Genomic DNA, 17,532 nt, shown 5'->3' with positions numbered 1-17,532 from the left:
GCGAAGCAAAGAGGCAATACGTGACTGGTGCCGTTCAGACATGCAGCGCTCCCGGCTAAATGGGAAGAGCAGGAGGAAAATGTGCAAAACACCTTCAGGAGAGCAGAGGAAAGGGAGCATGAACATAGAAAATGCTGTTTAGATGGTACAAACACAGTTTAAAACTAGCTTTAAACGTATTACTGCAAAACGTTTGATCCCCTACAACGTCTGTGAAGAGGCAGCGATGTGTTTTGCGGCCTTCCAGATAAATCGGCAGCCTGACGCTCACACTGCTTAAACACTCAAGGTGAAACGGGGATAAAAAGCATCTAAGGCCTGAAGGTTTTTAATATCTAGTAAAGCAGATTTGAATTGAGCTTATGCTATTTTTAAGACAACGCTTTCCTGATTAACGCTCCATTGGCATTCAGCGCACCGTCAGAGCACTGCGTTTCTTCACTGACGTTCAGAGTACTTGAAATCGGCTGTTACCATCTCCGAGCACAGTCCTCGTTACAGAGCTCTTCCCCGGGGCTTTTAAAACATCTTTTCACGTGTAAAACCAAATCTGAAACTTAGCTTTCAAATAGTAACCAAATCCTACAACAAGAATCCTCCTCTGTAATACTGAGTTTAGAAACATGCCACCTGAACTACATTTTTATACAGCCATCCTGAAATATTATTTCAAGTTCTCCATCTCCAACAGCTTCTATTCCTGTCCAGAAGCCAGTGGTTATTCACTCCAAATGCCACGGATCCACCAACCCTTCTCCGTTCCCTCACCAACAAAGATACCTTCTTTGGACTCAAGTACCAAAGGTCCAGGTCTCTGCAGCATTTGGCTGATGAAGGTTCATTAAGTAAGAAAAATCAGTAAACAATAGATTTATATCGAAACAAGTTCAAAGGTAAATAGGAGAGAGACAAAGCTTTTCCGATCCAGAAACGCTGATGGCAAGCAGTAGAACCTCCTCCTTCCCTTTGAGAGCTATGAAAAAGCAGCAAAGAGACCTCAACAAAGGGCATAAGGTTGAAAAATCTTTCTTAGAAAGGGAAGTTGCGGTATTCCAAACTTCCCATCAGCAAAGAAACTGGAGAAGGGGAAGCAGGACTTAGAAAAGGAGAAGGCAAAAATGAGATTTCTTCCATACTTGTGTGGCAGGACACTGTTCTCCTCTCTTAGGGGCTGTTTCAGTTTAACGTTTTCTTCCTGGATTCTGAGCTTCCCATCCTGCCAAAAGGAAACATTTACCCATCAGTTGAACTGTATGAAGACTCCAGTTTCACCCCTGCCACGCTGCAAGGGGAGACCTTCCATTGATACTCCGGGAATACTGATCTGCCCCTCCTTGGCACAGAGGTCTCTTTGGACCTGTGAAAGCATACCAACACCAATCCACCCTGGGAGCAGCTCTACATGCTTCCCCTTTGCTGTGAACAAAAAGTTTACTTCACATTTCAGAGATGGACTCTTAAACATGTCCAATGACCTCCTTGTACTAGAAGGTACAAGAAACTTCAGTCACCTGTCCTGGTTTCAGCTGGGATAGAGTCAGTTTTCTTCCCAGCAGCTGGAATAGCGCTGTGGTTTGGGTTTAGGATGAGAAGAATGCTGATAACACACCGATGGTGTAGTTGTTGCTGAGCAGCGCTCACACTGGTCAAGGGCTGTTCAGCTTCCCCTGCTCTGCCGGGTGCACAAGGAGCTGGGAGGGGGCACAGCCAGGACAGCCGCCCCCAACTGCCCAAAGGGCTGTTCCATACCATAGGGCATCATGCCCAGTATAGACACTGGGGGAGTTGGCCGGGGGCAGCGATCGCTGCTGGGGGACTGGCTGGGCATCGGTCGGCAGGTGGTGAGCAACTGCATTGTGCATCACTTGTTTTGTATATTCTTTTATCATTATTATCGTTATGATTATTATTTCCCCATCCTTCTCTGTCCTATTAAACTGTCTTTATCTCAACCCACAAATTTTACTCCCCCCCCGATTCTCTCCCCCGTCCCACTGTGGGGGGGGGGGAGCAAGTGAACGGCTGCGTGGTGTTTAGCTGCCTGCCGGGTTAAACCGCAACACACCATTTTTTATTTTAACAGCAGAGGGTGAAAAGGTAGATGGGCTGAATAGGCTCTTTCAAGACTGATCAGCGAGACAAATCCTCTCAGCCAGGAAAGGAAACAAATCCTCCTCTCCTCCCCAGCTCAGACCTGGGTCACAGCCCGAGCCATGTATCTATGTAACACCACACCGAAACACGACTGTTAAAAACCAGCTGCCCGCCTGCACGGTAAGTGCCGGCAGGATCACCCGTGCATGCATCGCTCTCCATCTCAGTGGAGCTCTTCAATTTCTGCAAATGCAAACTTCCACCGGATCAAGCACCGCCTACAAGTTTTGTGGCAAACGAGAAGTCCGTTCTGAAATGGCTTTTTTGCACATTGGCCCATTTGTTCCTAGTGGGAACACCCCACTCGTGCTACAGCGCTTGCTCACTGAGTAAAGGAGGATAACCCCATGCAGAAACCCAGTCTCAAACCCAGTGACAGGCTGTCAGCAAAGCAAAGCAGCTATTCTGCCTTCCAGAGAGCTAACCAACCTTTGCTTTGACTCCCCAGTTTTGGGTTTGGGGGGTTTCTTGTTTTCATTTTTCCTGGCCAGCCGCATCGCACTTAGTTCCCAATTCCTTCTACTGAATTATAGCTGTTCTGTTACAGCGAACATGACTTGTTGACAAATGACTCATGACGCGTAAATAGCTTCACTGAAATTAGGTGTAGTATTGGTTAAATAAAGAAAAAAAACCCGACTCGTTCAAGCAGCCCAGGGGAGCCCAGTGCAGGCAACTCTCAGGTGCAGCAGCACATACGAGAATTGCAGAAACAGCCCCTATTCCTTCACAGTTCTCATCGTTAAAAGTTTTGTTCTCCAAAACAACTGTTTTACTGCCAATTCCCAGCAAAAGAGCCTGTTTCGTTTTACAGAAAAAGCTGCAGAGCAGATTTCCACTTTCAAAGGCAAATTTACTGCTAAAAAGGGAGTTTCACTTGGGGACTATGAGTTCTACTCTCGAGATGAGCACTGCACTTGCTTTAAAAAAAACACTGAACCCACTAATGCGCAGCACTAAAAGAACACCGAAAGTGATTTGTCATACCCTCAAGAGATAATTTTGTCTTCCAAGTTTTACTACTTACCTCTTTCGGGAGAATTTCCCTTGTTACGATGCAAAAACTAAAAAGGAGCAAGTTTGCTTTTCAAAAGATATAATGTGTACAGCATCTCTCCTGCTGTATTACACTTGGTTTTATTAAGCGAGTGAAGGAAAACCACAGTCGCCGTCAAGATTTTGTCAGGTACCCAGCTTGGAAGAGGAAACCAGTGTTCCGCAATGAAGTGTAATGCAATATTTCTGTGAGGCTCAACTCAATAAACTGCCTGTTTAGTGCGTGTAAAAGACGTTCCAGAGCTCATTGTGGTAGCACATAAACAATACGTATTTATTGCCTAATAAAGCTCAGGAAAAGCAAATGAGCAAAATGAAGCTATACTTCAAACACAAGCCAAGAAGAATAGAAGTCGTATTACCTGTCTTAGCCAATTCTTTGCGCCTTTTTTGTTTTCTTGGCTGCGTTGGTGATTGTGCGACCATCTGTCTCTTTCCCGCTTCAGTTCTAGTTCAAGGTGGCTCCTAGAATATCGAGGTGGAATTGTGAATAAAGGCTATGGTTTTGTAACGCTCGGCATCGAGAGCTAATGAACTATTTAACCCTCTCTTTACACTAAAGCAACTGCACCCCAACTCAAGAGCTGAAACTGCCTCTGAATAAAAAGTTGTCTTGCAGTATGTTAAGCCACAATAGGTCAGGATGGAAAATCTGAAAGTTCTTCATGTAATTCTAGCACAATTTTGTGGGAAATAAACCTGTTGACTATGTCTGCGAGTCCTTAAAAATTGCTTAGTTATTCATCTATTAGAGAACTGTTGATCAGCGCCCAGTTCAAAAAGACATTCTTCAGCACGTCAGCTGCTCCAGGACAGGCTCTGAAACCAAAGCCGACATCCTCAACCACTTCTCAAAGCCATCCACACAGGATGGATCGACTGTTCCTCCCCGAAAGCCGTGGCAATTCTTCTGACACCTCACCCGAAAGCAGGGCTTGGTCCTCGTGGATCAACCGAGGGTTCAGGTCGAGGGCCCCTCACCAGGAGCACCCTGCAGCCTGCTCTGCTATGAGGTGGGTCGAGCAACAGCATACGAGCAGGTGGGTGCATGGGCTTCGGTAGGAGGGGTGAGCCCAGTGGGCTGAAAACAGGATGTGCGTGCTGTTTTACGGACCGCAATCCACTCCCTGGTCCAGCCTAACCTGTAACGAAGGGATGGCACGTGCTCCTTCCAAAAAGACTGCTAAGCAGTCGGGCCACTGATCTGCACCGGCACTGCAGCCGAGGCTGTTGTGTCAGTCCCATGCGGCGCGTGCTGCGGTACATCGAGCCGCAGGCAACAAAAGACGTGGCTGAGTGCAGCACATTCATATTCGGGAGGACAACTAATCAGTGGGTCAAGGACAGATGAACAAGCGCATCCAAGGTCCCTGACGCAGCCTGAAGAGAAGCACGACTCAGTCTAGCTGTGGACCGCAGAGCCTCTACTCTGGGCCACCAGAAAGCTCAACGCCTCCACGAGTGCAGCCTGTCTGCGTGCAACAGCGACAGAGCTCTTGGAGGACACGGCCCATCAGGGCTTGAAGCGCCAGAAACCCTGTTTTCTGAAATCATTACAAGTAAAATATGGTAGCTGCCGTAGGGAACGACCCCTGCACCAAAATCAAAGCGTAGGAACCGAGCATCTGCTGGTAAAAGTAGTGGCAAAACTTGTACAATAAAACATTCTGAATCCTCATTGCTATTAAAACCAACATTATCCATTACTACCCTCATTAGCCTCCGTACCGCTCCAACAGTTTTCTAAATAACTCGTTATGACTACAGCCTCATTAATTACGTAGCTTAACTGACGCGAGTAAAGCTGGTGGAGACTTAGATCCAGAAATGAATCCTCGCCCATGTTGACATTTAAAAACAAACCAACTGAGGAATTCCTGTTTATACCTTGATTTAAAAACACCGCCACCACAAACCCAGAAACCCCTGTTTCCCCTTCAAGGAATACAATTCAAGCAAGGCCGCCCGCCACCCACTGCAGCACCCTCCCAATAACTCACTGCTTTCGAAACTCAGCTAAATAAAGCCGTACGGCCTCCCGGTAAAGGCAGCTCAATCATTTTCATACTGTCATCTTGATTTAGCTTGAGGGAGGAAGGAATCAGAAAAAGTCTAACTGATGCAAAACCAGACCAATTTGCAAACGTCCTCCCCAAGTAGCTCCACAAAGTTAAACTGACTCAGTATGCAGAGAAGATGCATTCCCCATTTATACCCGAGAACACTGCTAAGCTCACCCACGCACAGCCAGGACCTCGCACGAATTTCTGATAAAAGCCATTGGCTGGCTTTGCGGGTACCCTCTGTAACTTTTTGAATAAGCAAGCAAAAAGCTGTGCCAAGAGGGGAGGAGGGGACAAAAAAATAAAATGCATCCAGCAATGCTTCCACACAATTCATTCCCGTGACCTTGCAACAAACAGAAGATGCGTCATGGCTGCAGGAGGAGAGATGCTCTTCTATTTTAAGGTAAGAGGATTTCTCTGTTTTCCTGACACTGGTAAACTGATGACACTGCAGGGGAAAATATGATAGCTCTCGCCACAAGTTCTCTGCATTTGGTTTCCAACTTTTTGGTTGCCTTCCAGCAAAACTGAGACCAGTTTCAACTGGGGGGGGGGGGTGGGGATTAAAAAAAAAAAAAAAAAAATCACAGCACTGTCGGTCAGCCTGGATTGCTTCCCTTGCTCCAAGCTCTTCACTGTTAGCTCCAGGCAAAGGCTTAGCTGCTACATCCCTACTGATGAGCAGCAAATTGTTTGCTTTTAGCGGTAGCTTTAGATTCCCAATTATGCTATTACAGTGAAAGTCCAACGCAACGCCAGACTTTGGAGAGGTCTACCTTGCCGTCAGAGAGCTGACCGCGCTTTGAAGCACACATCCAGCTAACCCTCATCCCCTAGAGCAGGCTAACCTGCGACGCGACCTCAGTGCAGGCCGAGGATCTACCGAACGTCCCAAACAGGTTTTGGAGCTTGTGGCGATCTCTGTCCTCCATCTCTAGCGCTGCAGGTTTTCAAGAGAGATAGTTATCGGCCCCCGCCCAACAAATCTAACCGCAGTGCAGAAAGCCCCCACGGACATTTCCGTGTTCAGAAAAATATCCTGACATTTCATTTCCACCCAAGAGATGTTCCTGCAACAACGCCACATAAGATTTGTACTTCTGCTGGTGGTTTCTGCTGACAAGGTAGTTCTTTGGTGTTTTCTTCCAATCCGATTTTTCAAGCGGTAACTTTGAAGACATGCACATTAAAAGATTTGCCATCTCGCAAAGCATTTCACCGCCCCAGAGTTAACGCCTGCCTGGCATCTAAAATGCCACTTGCCTCTCTCTGCCTCCAACCCCTACTTCCTTGTGTGATCACCCTGCCTGCTTTCTACTAGACACAGTAAGAACAGCCCAGAAAATAGATTAGAAAAGGATCTCTTCACCGCTGCCTGGAGAGCTCTTCCACTTCTAGCTGGAGGCTGTTGATTTTGTCCCCAAACTCCTGCTTGAAGAGACGGTTGTCCTGCTGGGCCAGCTGACGGTCCTTCTCTGCCTGCCGCAATCTGGATTTGAGCCACATGAACTTGTGATAAAAAACAAAAGCCATGGTGGGGAGGAAGACCGAGTTTAACCAACAAATAAAAAACCCAGTGAAAAGGTAAAGCTAAAAAAAGGAATGGTAAAAACAATGGAAAGGAGGAAAATATTTTAAAGAAAAGCAAAATGTAGGTGAACCAGGCAGAAGCTCTGATTTTCAATAGTTTTTATTCTATTACTACAGTTTACAGCCATTAGATGAAAAACATAAAACATCACTTTTATCCAGATTCAAAGCAAACCTCAAGTACACAGAATTTTAAGTCAAATTGGATTTTAATGTACGTTACATTTCAGCTTTACACATGTAACTGGAACTTGCAACATAGGTTAGCTACTATATTGAGAATTAGTGCATTTTCCTGGTCTCTTCCATGGCCTGACACGTTGGCTCACGCGCCCAGGCGTTAGTACACCAAAGCATTTCCACTTCGGGCCTGACATCAGAAACGGCCAGATCCTTAATTCTGTCTTATTTTAGCGTTACTGTGACAGCAAACAAAGCCAGCCCGATCCCCTGTTTCTACAGAAGAAATCTGGGGAGGGGCAGGGGAGTTAACTGTTCGAACTAGCTATTTGGATGCCTTGATGAAAGCTTCCACCTCTTCAGTATTATTTTATTTTTCTCCAGGTAGTTAAAATGAGTTTCTAAGTAAAAGGTTACTGAAGGTTACGTTTATAATTTCAAGCATGCGACTCGGGCATCCCGTAGAGATTCAAAACGGGTCGCCAAGTCTGCTCGTTGTGCAGGAGTCCATTAAACAAGCTAAGCGGTGGTACACGCTTGCGTACAGGAGGGCTAGGCTGAGCCTCACAGATTTTTAAACGTACCTAGTGAGAATCAATAGGTTCTTTCCCCAGTTGTGTTTCAGTCCCATTTGCCACCCACTGCCCCAAGGAGCACTATCCCACAGGACAAAGGGAGAACTGGCACCAAAGAATTTCTACAGGCATCTCACCAGAGCAAAAACCCCTTATTCAACACAGAAAACCCCCAAATGTGATCTTCTTGAAATTTTAAAAAAAAATCTCTAGGAGCACTTATAACCTAAAGCCTGTGACAGGCCAGCACGGTGAACCTCTGCGGCCACGGGGAAGAGGATATTACTTTATAATAGTCCAAGCTACAGTTACTTCAAGTTTTGCACTGGGGTGTTAAATTGGCAATTATTTTTCCTATTCAGAGCCGATTCCAATCTTTAGCTGTTCTTTCATTAGCAAATTCCATCTGTATTGAGCAACAGAAACTCAGAAGCAAATGAAACAAGTGTAAAAGCCAACTCTTCCTTTTAAACCACTAAACTACTCAGACAAGGAATGGTCAAGTACCAAATTACCATTTCCACTCCCCACCACTGCACATTTTGTTCCTTCCTTCTTTTTTTGTTTGTTTTTGTTTTGTTTGTTTTTGTTTCTTTTAACCACTAGAGTATAAAGGTCAGATTATTTTTTGTAAAACATGTAACTTCCCTTTCTAGGAAGAGAGGAGACCTACCAAAACACCTCTCCTCAGCTTCCTTTGGTCGGGAAGAACCGCAACGTAAGTCTAGAGGGATTCATGGCAGAGGTAGAAGGCAATGCAAAGATAAGGAGGTTTCCACTGAACTTACCACTCTATCATGTTACTCTAAGACACCTAGCTACTAATTCTGGACACATGAAGTTTAAAGGAATAAGGATAAGTCATAAGTCCCCACCCTCCCACCAAGTCACTAAGGCAAAATCGTTGCAAGCGGTCTCGGTTACAAGAGGGCTGGTCTTCACGGTGATGAGCTATCGAGTCGCGCCCGTTTGTCTCGGACTTGGGGCTGAACCCACAGAACAGAAGTGAATGGGTAACGGCTCGGGGTACGCACACAACTACTTTCAACAACTTCCAGGGATGCATTTTTTCGTCTACTTCACAAAAAGGGTAACACAGAAAACTAGTTGACTTTCCAGAGCTGGCCAATCTGATATTGGCTTGACCAACGCACCTAGTATCCATAAATGTTGAAGACTTGTGCTGCTGTATACGGTATGCATCACCGGGGTGTACAGAGCCACATATCTCCCATTCCTTATGCTTTCCTGGTGTGTTTATTGGCCAGCTCATTGGTACTTTAACACAGTTTAAATGGCAAAGTTAGGGATTTTTATACTCGCCTCTAAATCTCTGAAGAAAAACTCACTGATTTTAAAAATTCAGCAAATTCCAAATCAACTTTAGGTGACAATTAACATTTTAACAGTTGCTTTTAGCAATTCTCAAGTTCTCCCCTCATAAATGGAGTTCTGATGTCAGAGCTGTGAGGTGACCAGACATAAAAATGTCTAATGATGCTTCTGGATCAGTTTGTTTGCTGCACTATTTAAGGTTTTTGCCTGTTTCACCAAATCCTTTTCACTGTGTAATTAAGTCAGAATGAGGAGGATGAGAAAATGGAAAAATAAGAACAGCAAGAGAAAAAGAGCAAATCAATTAGCTGAGTAGATATCATAAAACGTCTTAAAATACAAATTTTCTACAAACAAAACGACCTTTTTATAAAAACCCATTCACAATATCAACCCTAAAATGAGAGCGTTAATTTCGTGCAATGCCCTACTCATTAGATAAGTCCCGGACAAGACATGTAGCTGAGAGCTATGCTTTCCCCTGATTTCCTGGGAGCTAGCACAACAGGCAAGGCAATTCGCAGAGACTGACGTTCTGAACCTTTGGCCAAAGCACTGCAAAGCCTGCCTTCCAGAACAAGACAAAAGGGAAAAAGGAGCACTGCTCCTTCTCAAATCAGTCTGTCTTCCATGCTGAGGCCCTCCTAATTTCATGAGGGTTAGTAATATGAAAGCACACGGTCATTAGGATGTTACTTGTCCCAGTCCCAATGGCTATTATACCTAGGGGCGATCTTTATCAACTTCTAGCTACAGCCAGGCTGCCCTCCCATCTTCCTCCATTTACTTTCATGTGAGGGTTTTTTGCAGGCTCATCTTCCTCAGAAAGTACAAGGCTGTTCATGAAGAGAACAGTTCAACTTGGGGGTATTTTTTTTCAAAACAATACCAGAGAGGTCTGGAATAACCAAGCACCTCTGCTGCACGCTTGTCCTGCCGGCTCCCCACTGTAACAGTGTCATTAACAGTCAAGCACTTCTCTAAGTTCATATTTCTATTTTTTATCAGTGCTATCAGAGATAGGGATTGACTTGTAATGACTGGATAACATACAAAAGCGCAGCTGATGTAGATAAACAAAGCTGCTACGCTAATTACCGGTTAGTAGTATATTCTTTTTCTCATGGAAGCCCTCCTGAGCACGCAAAACCTTTCTCCTAACAGCATTCTCACAAAATTATAGCTCTGCTCACATAGCTCTGTTGAGCAGAGCACTCAGACTCTCGCCCGGTCCATTCAGGGTCAGTGGGACGCTACCACTAGAACACACACGTGATTTTATAATTGTAAAAGTTTCATTTTTTACCTTTGTTCAAGCTGTTTGATGGTGGCAGCCATCTGATTTGTTTTTTCTTCCAAACGGCTGTTTAATTCACTCTTCTGTTTCACTCCCATGTCCGAACTCTGGAAAAAGTAGCACCGTGGTTTTTTTAAGTAGCAGTAAAACCAAAATAAACCACGATAAATCATGCGGCACATGAAACGAAAGGGGCAGAAGCCAAAGAGGCAGGAGAAGATGCTCAGAAACTAAATGCCAGGGCAATATTGCAAGGCCAAACATCTTGCCATACAGGTGCAGGCTACATCTGGACCCCACAAAAGGGCAATGCCATAAATCAATGAAGCTTCCTGTATAATACATATTCATGCAGTACCTGCTAGTATCATTCGACTGTTTTGCATAGAATGATTGGCTCAAGGAGAGCAGAAGCAACTCTCTCCTGTTCTAAAGTTTATTTTTTGATTTGTTTCTGAGCTTTTTGTGTTGCTCTTTGTCTTAAGAGCCTGCTTTTGTCATCACACAGTAATGTATGTAATTACACCATATACCTTCAAATACTAGATTGTACTGGAACAGAAGCTACCACGGCTCAGTTTTTATACCACAAAACCACAGAAGATGCTTTCCCCCGTAATACAGACACATTTCTGGATCATCACGGGCCTTCCGTCAAAGAAACTGCATTTTCCTTGAACCTCCAACACGTTCAGTTGTTGCAGAACTACAGCTTTCTTGCAGCAAGACAGAAGTATGCTATACAGCCCGTAACCCTTCCACACCTAGCACCTTTTAAATAGATGGCGGGTGGGTAAAGAACAAGAGCTATCACTTATCTGGAATTCACTGCATTTGATTTAATTATTTCCCTACCTGCAGCTTGAAAGACAGTTCATGCTTTAGGGCCCTGAGATCATCCAGTTGCTGTCTGAGTGCCACCAGTGCATCTTGCTTCTCGCAAACATCTTTCTCCAGCATCTTCATGGCTAGCTCCATCTCCTGTCGCATCCCGATCTGCACCTCCAGCTCTTTCTCCACGTCCTGGAACGTACGGATCAGTCAGCATTACCAGCCAGCTTTCCTCGCCATGCCCGAGATAACCACCCTTAACTGGTGCTCCTGCCAATGCAGTCGCTACCTAGAAGCGTGCTGCATTGCCACAGCGTCACAGTTACAGATCAGACCCAAAGACACTTAAGGACAGCAAATCCACATTTTCAGTCCGATATTCAAGCAATGTCAACAGCATCGCTAGCAAAGAGTCAGCAAGTACTATACAGGCCCATCTTTCTGATGGAGGGGACTAGCGAAAAGCCGGTAGACTTCTTATTTCCTAAAAACGTTCTGCTCAGGCATTTTTCTCCCCACCACCTGAACACACTATATTGAATAACAGTTCAGATAGCGGCAATATCCTTATCTGCAAGGGGGAATGTGTCAGACCTAGAAATGCAAGTGCACTGCTCGTTTTGAGAAACAGACCTCAAACCGACCACAAAATTAACATCACTTCTGACAAGACTGTCTCGGATCAGGCTGAAGCAGGCAGGCAAGAACGACAAAAAACCCCTGGCCAAACATTTTCAAAAGCGATTGTCCGACAGGGAGTTACTACGTGAAAAAGCCCTTTGTAGTGAGCTCCAAGCTCACACAGTCCTTACCAGCCGCAGCTGAGTCTCCTCCTTTAACTGTTTTCGTGCCTCAGTCAGTGCATGTCCATCAGCAGTTCTGTCTTTAGTGACCTAATTTAAAGAAGACACCCAATTAGCTTGTCGTTATATACTACTAACCCTCACATTTGCTGATTATTTGCTTCTCCCTCCACTTTGAAAAACAATTTGGCACCTATCCAAACTCAGAGCTCCATTCAGTTAACGCAGCATGCAGGTTCCATGTGAAACGACTTTATTTCCCTGTTTCCCCAAGGTGCTCTGTGAGCTTCAATGGATAGGAATTAAAAGCACAGACTGTCCATTTTCAGACCTTTCACAATATACCAAGCATGGTTATAAAACCTCAGAAAAAGATCTTAGGGGTTCTAAAACTAAAAAGAGTTTCTGCCATAGTTGCTAGCGCTTTCAATAAACCCACAAAAAAAGATGATAGATCCTGTCCCTTGATTTCCGAAAAGGGTAGCATTTCAGGCCAAAAAAGCTGAATCCTACTTCCAAATTTTTCTGCCACCCCCTCAGTAAGTCATCCTTCCTCCTGTCCCTTCTGACACCTCCACCCAGCAAGCCAGGAACATGCTGTGTTAGCTCTCGGCTCTGCGCACGCTCACAGCTTCATCAGCCTCGGCCAGGCAAGATTTACCGTGGCCAGGATCCACCTGCGACCCTCTGTGGGAAATAAAGGAAATAAAGCCTCTTCCAAACACCGACTTCTCGGTTGAATTTGGGCTGGGACTGCCCAAAAGGTTCAGTGATCGTTCACACACACACCAACCTTACGATTGGACTCTAAGATGTAAGAGCTTTCTTCTTTAACCCGTTCCATCTCTTCTTGCAGTGTAATAATCCTGTTGTTTGCAACCGCAAGCTGTGAACGAAGCAGAGCACCAGTAACGTATCAAAAACCTACTTGACTATTTTTTTTCCTCTCTAGACACATTTTCTGTATTTTTTTGTTCGTTTGTTTTTAACACTCAAAGTGAGGGAAAAAAGTATTTGGAGTGGAAAAGACAACTTAGCCTCTACCGTGGAGAAAGACTATCTGAAAAAGCATCAATTAGTGCCAGTGGGATGGATTTCCAGTATCGGCTAAATCAGGGCCTTCCCAACCAGTTTTGATTCCTGTCTTTCAGTAAAGTTATTGACTTCTTCGGGTCTCTACCTGCTAGACTCGGTGTAACATGTGGTTAGCGCAACTCAACAGAAATCCTCGTTCCATTCCCCTTCCCTTGCCAGAGATAACAAAAAGGGAAAAATGTGAGCATGTGGCAGCTAAGTTTTGTTGACTTCTAGCAACTGAACTATATCACCAGAGAAGAAATACTCGCGTGGGTTTGCCAAAGCTTCAGTAGTCTGGGTACACTGCTCGGTAGAGCACCTGAGGGGTAAGATGCTCAAGCACTTGGGCAGGAGAAGCATGATGAGAACCTCATCAGGGGAGGAGGATTTGGCTGGAAACAGGCTCCGTAGCACACACCACCCTTACGAGACAGGACATCTGCCTCAGAGGAATTCCCAGTGAAGACATCACCGCAGACTAACAGATTACCGAGCGTGTGGTCAAAGGCCAAAACAACTTCAGAAAACTCCTTCTGGCTTTGTAAATCATAACTTACGTAAGCCTCGCACACAAGAAAAGCTCAGTGACATTCCAAGAGATCAGCAACGTTATTAAGTGACAAACCCAAACAGAAATTACCCTGATAAAAGTGCGAGTCTTTGGTACAGCTCAAGCCAAATACACAAATTGATGCGACATGTGACGCAGTTCATTAACTACACCCTGCAAACAGCCCTGGTTGGCACAGCGTGTTCCAGTGTCACTTAAATGCTTACTTTGAACAGCACGCAGGCCTCACTAAGATACATGCACGTAAATTATTAAAAAAAATAAAAAAAATATTTCAGTCTACATTGCAATTAATCTCATGGGTACCATGCCTAATGGGCACGGCACTCCTACTCTGCAGGTAATTAATCAAAAGCCACTTATTATAGCAGGACTGAGAAAGGCAGCCTCTACTGCAGACCACCTTTTTAAAATTAAACTATTTTAACCGTAAAAAACATTTCTTACTCCTTAATTGCAAGAGTGGATACACTAATTTCCATTGCTAAAGCTTCTCATCATTTGGAATACAACCATTTGAGTACATGTTCAATAACCAGACACACAGATCTCCTTTAATGAGGCTGAACAAGCAAAAAAGAATTGCTATTTCATATTTGTACTGCAAGAGCACTGAGACATCCCAATCAAAATCATTCTGCTGAGCTAAGTGACACGTGGACAGAGATATTGTAAAACCGTTAGGATGAGACCTATCATCTCCCATTTGTCAGGAACTGACCTCAAAAGATTTTATTACATTTACGCCATTACTGACGAACTGCAAGACCAATTTTATAACACAGGTTACACCTATGACTCGCGTACCAACCATTTTTCATGCTCAGACTGAACAACATTTTATCTGCAGTGATAATTTTTCCTTTATTTCTTCCCAGTTGTGACAGGCTAGAGAAAAAGTTCTTGAAACATTTCAATTACTATCTTTACACTGTAGTAAACTTCTGCACTTGTCAAAATAAACAGACATTTAAAAACTTCTTTTGTCATGTCTGGACATCTCGTAACCTACATCAGCTGAATGGCTTTGGAAACCACACCCACTGTTCAATTTATTCTAAGACATTTTCCAAAAATCAGAAAGCACTCGAAGACATCAGAGGGATAAGGTGTATTCAGCAGCTTTTGGTTTTTAACAGAAACATTTGGCTGTTTTTCTGCCTCATGCTTAGTTAGTAGCAACAGCCAGTTGGACGTTAGTAAACCAACAGCAACAATTCCTTGGCAGGTCAGTTATTCCAGTTCCATCGTTAAACACTCATTACGTACACCAGAAACCTGAAGATAAGTCCTCCCTTACCTTTTTAATCCCAAAAGGCCAAAACATCAGATGATTTTCCACTACACTTACCTCCTCGGTCAGTTTAGTGTTGGATTTTTCTAAGGCATCCACCTTGGCCTGTAGGTTGTTTACCGTAGCACTGTTGAAGAGGAAAAAACAACACCCCTACAGTAATTCCTTCTTTTTTAAAAGACATTTTTCTATTTTGCTATACTGTATCATAAAGAATAAATAAATCACGTCTTGCCTTAAATGTCTATTGAGTTCTTCTACATAGTTCTTCTGGTCCAAAATAGCGGTGATCTGACCATCTCTGGAAAAAAGAAGTATCATTCATTGTGATATCAAATACCAGCCATTGGGATTCAAAGAACTAAGAGACACCATCAAAGGTCCAAGAGGAAACGTGGTGATTTAGCCTGCATACCCAGCGTACCAGCACCCTAGCTCTCAATGAGCCTACGTGATGCACCGGCAATAGCAAAGCCAAGTTGCAGTCTATGCCTTTAGAATCCGTCACTGTCCCCTGACTTCTCAGAAGCTGCAACTGCTACATTCACCTGGATGCCATTCAGGCATTTTGTGACACACAAACCAGAATGATTAAGGCAGACAACATTTCAAAGAGTACAGCAGTATTTCAAAGAAAAAAAACCCTGGTTTTGCACTAGGTTTATATTGGACGAGTCATCTCACCAAAATCCATTCCAGGAAAACTATCAACAACTCCATATTTTGCATGCGCTTTCAGCACGAGGTCTTAACTAAAGAAAAAATTGTTCTAAAAATGAAACTATAGATAAAATACATGCAAGCAAAACACCTGATCCCGAGGGATAATTATTAAACATATACCTGAATTCAAACTAGCAGAACTTCCTTAGAAGGAAGACGTACTCTCGAAGAACCTCAGCAAACCGCAACGCCTGATCCGTATGCCAGTGTGCCCACACTGTAGTTTTCAACCACTTGCTCTGAACGTTGCACAGCTCCATTTGTGTATGCTGGCACAAATACTTTAGGCTATTATTACAGTTATGATCTTTTCCAATTGGAGGATGTTTTTTTTCCTAAGGATGTTATGGTGCCAGAAAGCAGCTACTATCCTGCCAGCCACACAACTGGGGAAGGCTACTAAGCTGCTTACAAAAAGGCTTTAAAGAACGGCAGACCTAACTCAGCAGAGGGTCATTTTAAAAATATTTTTATCTTCAACTGCCAGTTAAAGAAGAACACACAGAATTTCTGGGAGACTTGCCTTTTCCCCTGCCCCCTCCCAATATTTCCAGTATCTTATTTATATATTATGGTTTATCATAGGAGAGCAAGTCTATCTAAGTAGCTTTTTAATTAAAAATATAACAGCTTGCAGGGCAGCCCCAAAAACTTGAATCCAAGTTACCAAGAGATAAGAAGCAGACAACTGTGCGTGTACCTACCCTTCACTGCCTTTTGTGCTGTTCCCATCTTTCAAATACATTGAGAAATCAATAACTCCAACCTAGAAAAGAAAAATTTGCATTTTACACTAAACACTTTTTCTAAAACTAAACACTGTCTGTAGTTGTGAAAGTTCAGAGTCATTCCGTTAGAACATCAGTACACGTTGTATTATAGCAAGGATTCATTATAAAAGTAGTCTATCCAAAATTAATGAAAACATGGTGTATTTCAAGCAACAATATACGAGGATAAGCAGCAAGTTGGCAAGCAAGCCTTAGGACGTAAGGACAAGTCATTACCATCACCGTTATCCGTATATACACTGCTTATGCAAGCTGGAACAAAAGCGCATACAGGCTCATTTTCTTTTGTTTAACAGCTACAATGATCTCATCACACAGCGTGAGCGAATTAACAGTTCTGCCCATTCCTCCTCTCGTTTTGGCTACGTCCTTCTCTGTTTTCACCTCCTTTTTCACTTACTACATTTCACTCCGCAGTGAACCTGCATGCAGACCATAGCAAAGCATAACAGCAAAGAGAAATCCAAAATCTTGAGTCTCTGGTCTCGGCGCCGCCAGCTAACCGAAGGCCACAATCATAGGAGCAAGCTTATATTAGTCTTCTATTACATACAGTAACAAACTTGTGTCTCAGTTGACAAGAGTCCTCTACAATGGAAAATTCTTCCAATTTAAACGAGCAGAAAAAAGCCATCAACTGAATGCCCAGTACCTGTGAGTCCAGGTCTTCTCCTTTCATGCAGAAGTTTGCATCGATGACATTCAAACCTACCAGGAGGCCAGCAATGATCGCACCTTCTTCTTCCATCATCAGTGCATTAGGCTCATAAAATTCACTGCAGAATGCACGGCAAGAGAAGACAAGTGTCGCAGCTTTAAAAGTCAACTAAAATGATGTCAACTAGCATGGGATCCCTGCTAGTTCATATGCCGATATAACGCAAGCTCAGCCTTAACAAAAACCCAGGCAGCGGCACATAGTCCACACAGAAATGTACTCCTATGTACTATCAACGTACTCCTGCTCTGACTGAACAAATCTCTCCTAGCACAGCAACTCTCTAGATGAGGCAAAGACCCAATAAGTAGGAGACCTGGTCCCTCACTGTTGAAGGGTCACGGAAAGTAAGCACGATTCTTGAGTAATGGTACAGCACAGTGAAGATTTAAGACTGGGGCTTAGTATCATCGAGTTTTTTTAAGTAGCATACTTCTACTACTCTATTACATACTTTTATTAACACGAGCC

At 43.9% G+C, this 17,532-nt stretch overlaps 1 protein-coding gene across 6 annotated transcripts in view; it reads right to left on the bottom strand.

Annotated features, from left to right (window-relative positions):
• The window catches only part of RUFY3 (RUN and FYVE domain containing 3), a 58,806-nt gene that overhangs the window by 5,390 nt on the left and 35,884 nt on the right, over positions 1–17,532 (bottom strand). For 3 of the 6 annotated variants that reach the window (XM_072863487.1, XM_072863491.1, XM_072863490.1), the window contains 11 exons: positions 16,996–17,119; positions 16,257–16,318; positions 15,065–15,130; positions 14,887–14,956; positions 12,681–12,773; positions 11,897–11,977; positions 11,109–11,276; positions 10,263–10,360; positions 6,646–6,765; positions 3,573–3,675; positions 1,137–1,216 (listed from right to left, as the gene is read on the bottom strand). In XM_072863487.1, the coding sequence (XP_072719588.1) occupies positions 1,137–1,216; positions 3,573–3,675; positions 6,646–6,765; positions 10,263–10,360; positions 11,109–11,276; positions 11,897–11,977; positions 12,681–12,773; positions 14,887–14,956; positions 15,065–15,130; positions 16,257–16,318; positions 16,996–17,119 (1,065 nt within the window). Of the gene's footprint in view, positions 1–1,136; positions 1,217–3,572; positions 3,676–6,645; positions 6,766–6,836; positions 9,186–10,262; positions 10,361–11,108; positions 11,277–11,896; positions 11,978–12,680; positions 12,774–14,886; positions 14,957–15,064; positions 15,131–16,256; positions 16,319–16,995; positions 17,120–17,532 lie in introns of those variants that run through there. The other 3 variants (XM_072863488.1, XM_072863493.1, XM_072863492.1) reach the window with 3 other exon arrangements.

The sequence above is a fragment of the Ciconia boyciana genome, chromosome 5 (assembly GCF_034638445.1).
Source record: "Ciconia boyciana chromosome 5, ASM3463844v1, whole genome shotgun sequence".
Taxonomy (NCBI): domain Eukaryota; kingdom Metazoa; phylum Chordata; class Aves; order Ciconiiformes; family Ciconiidae; genus Ciconia; species Ciconia boyciana.
Note: the sequence above shows the minus strand (reverse complement) of the source record. Positions and strands in the feature narration are given on the sequence as shown.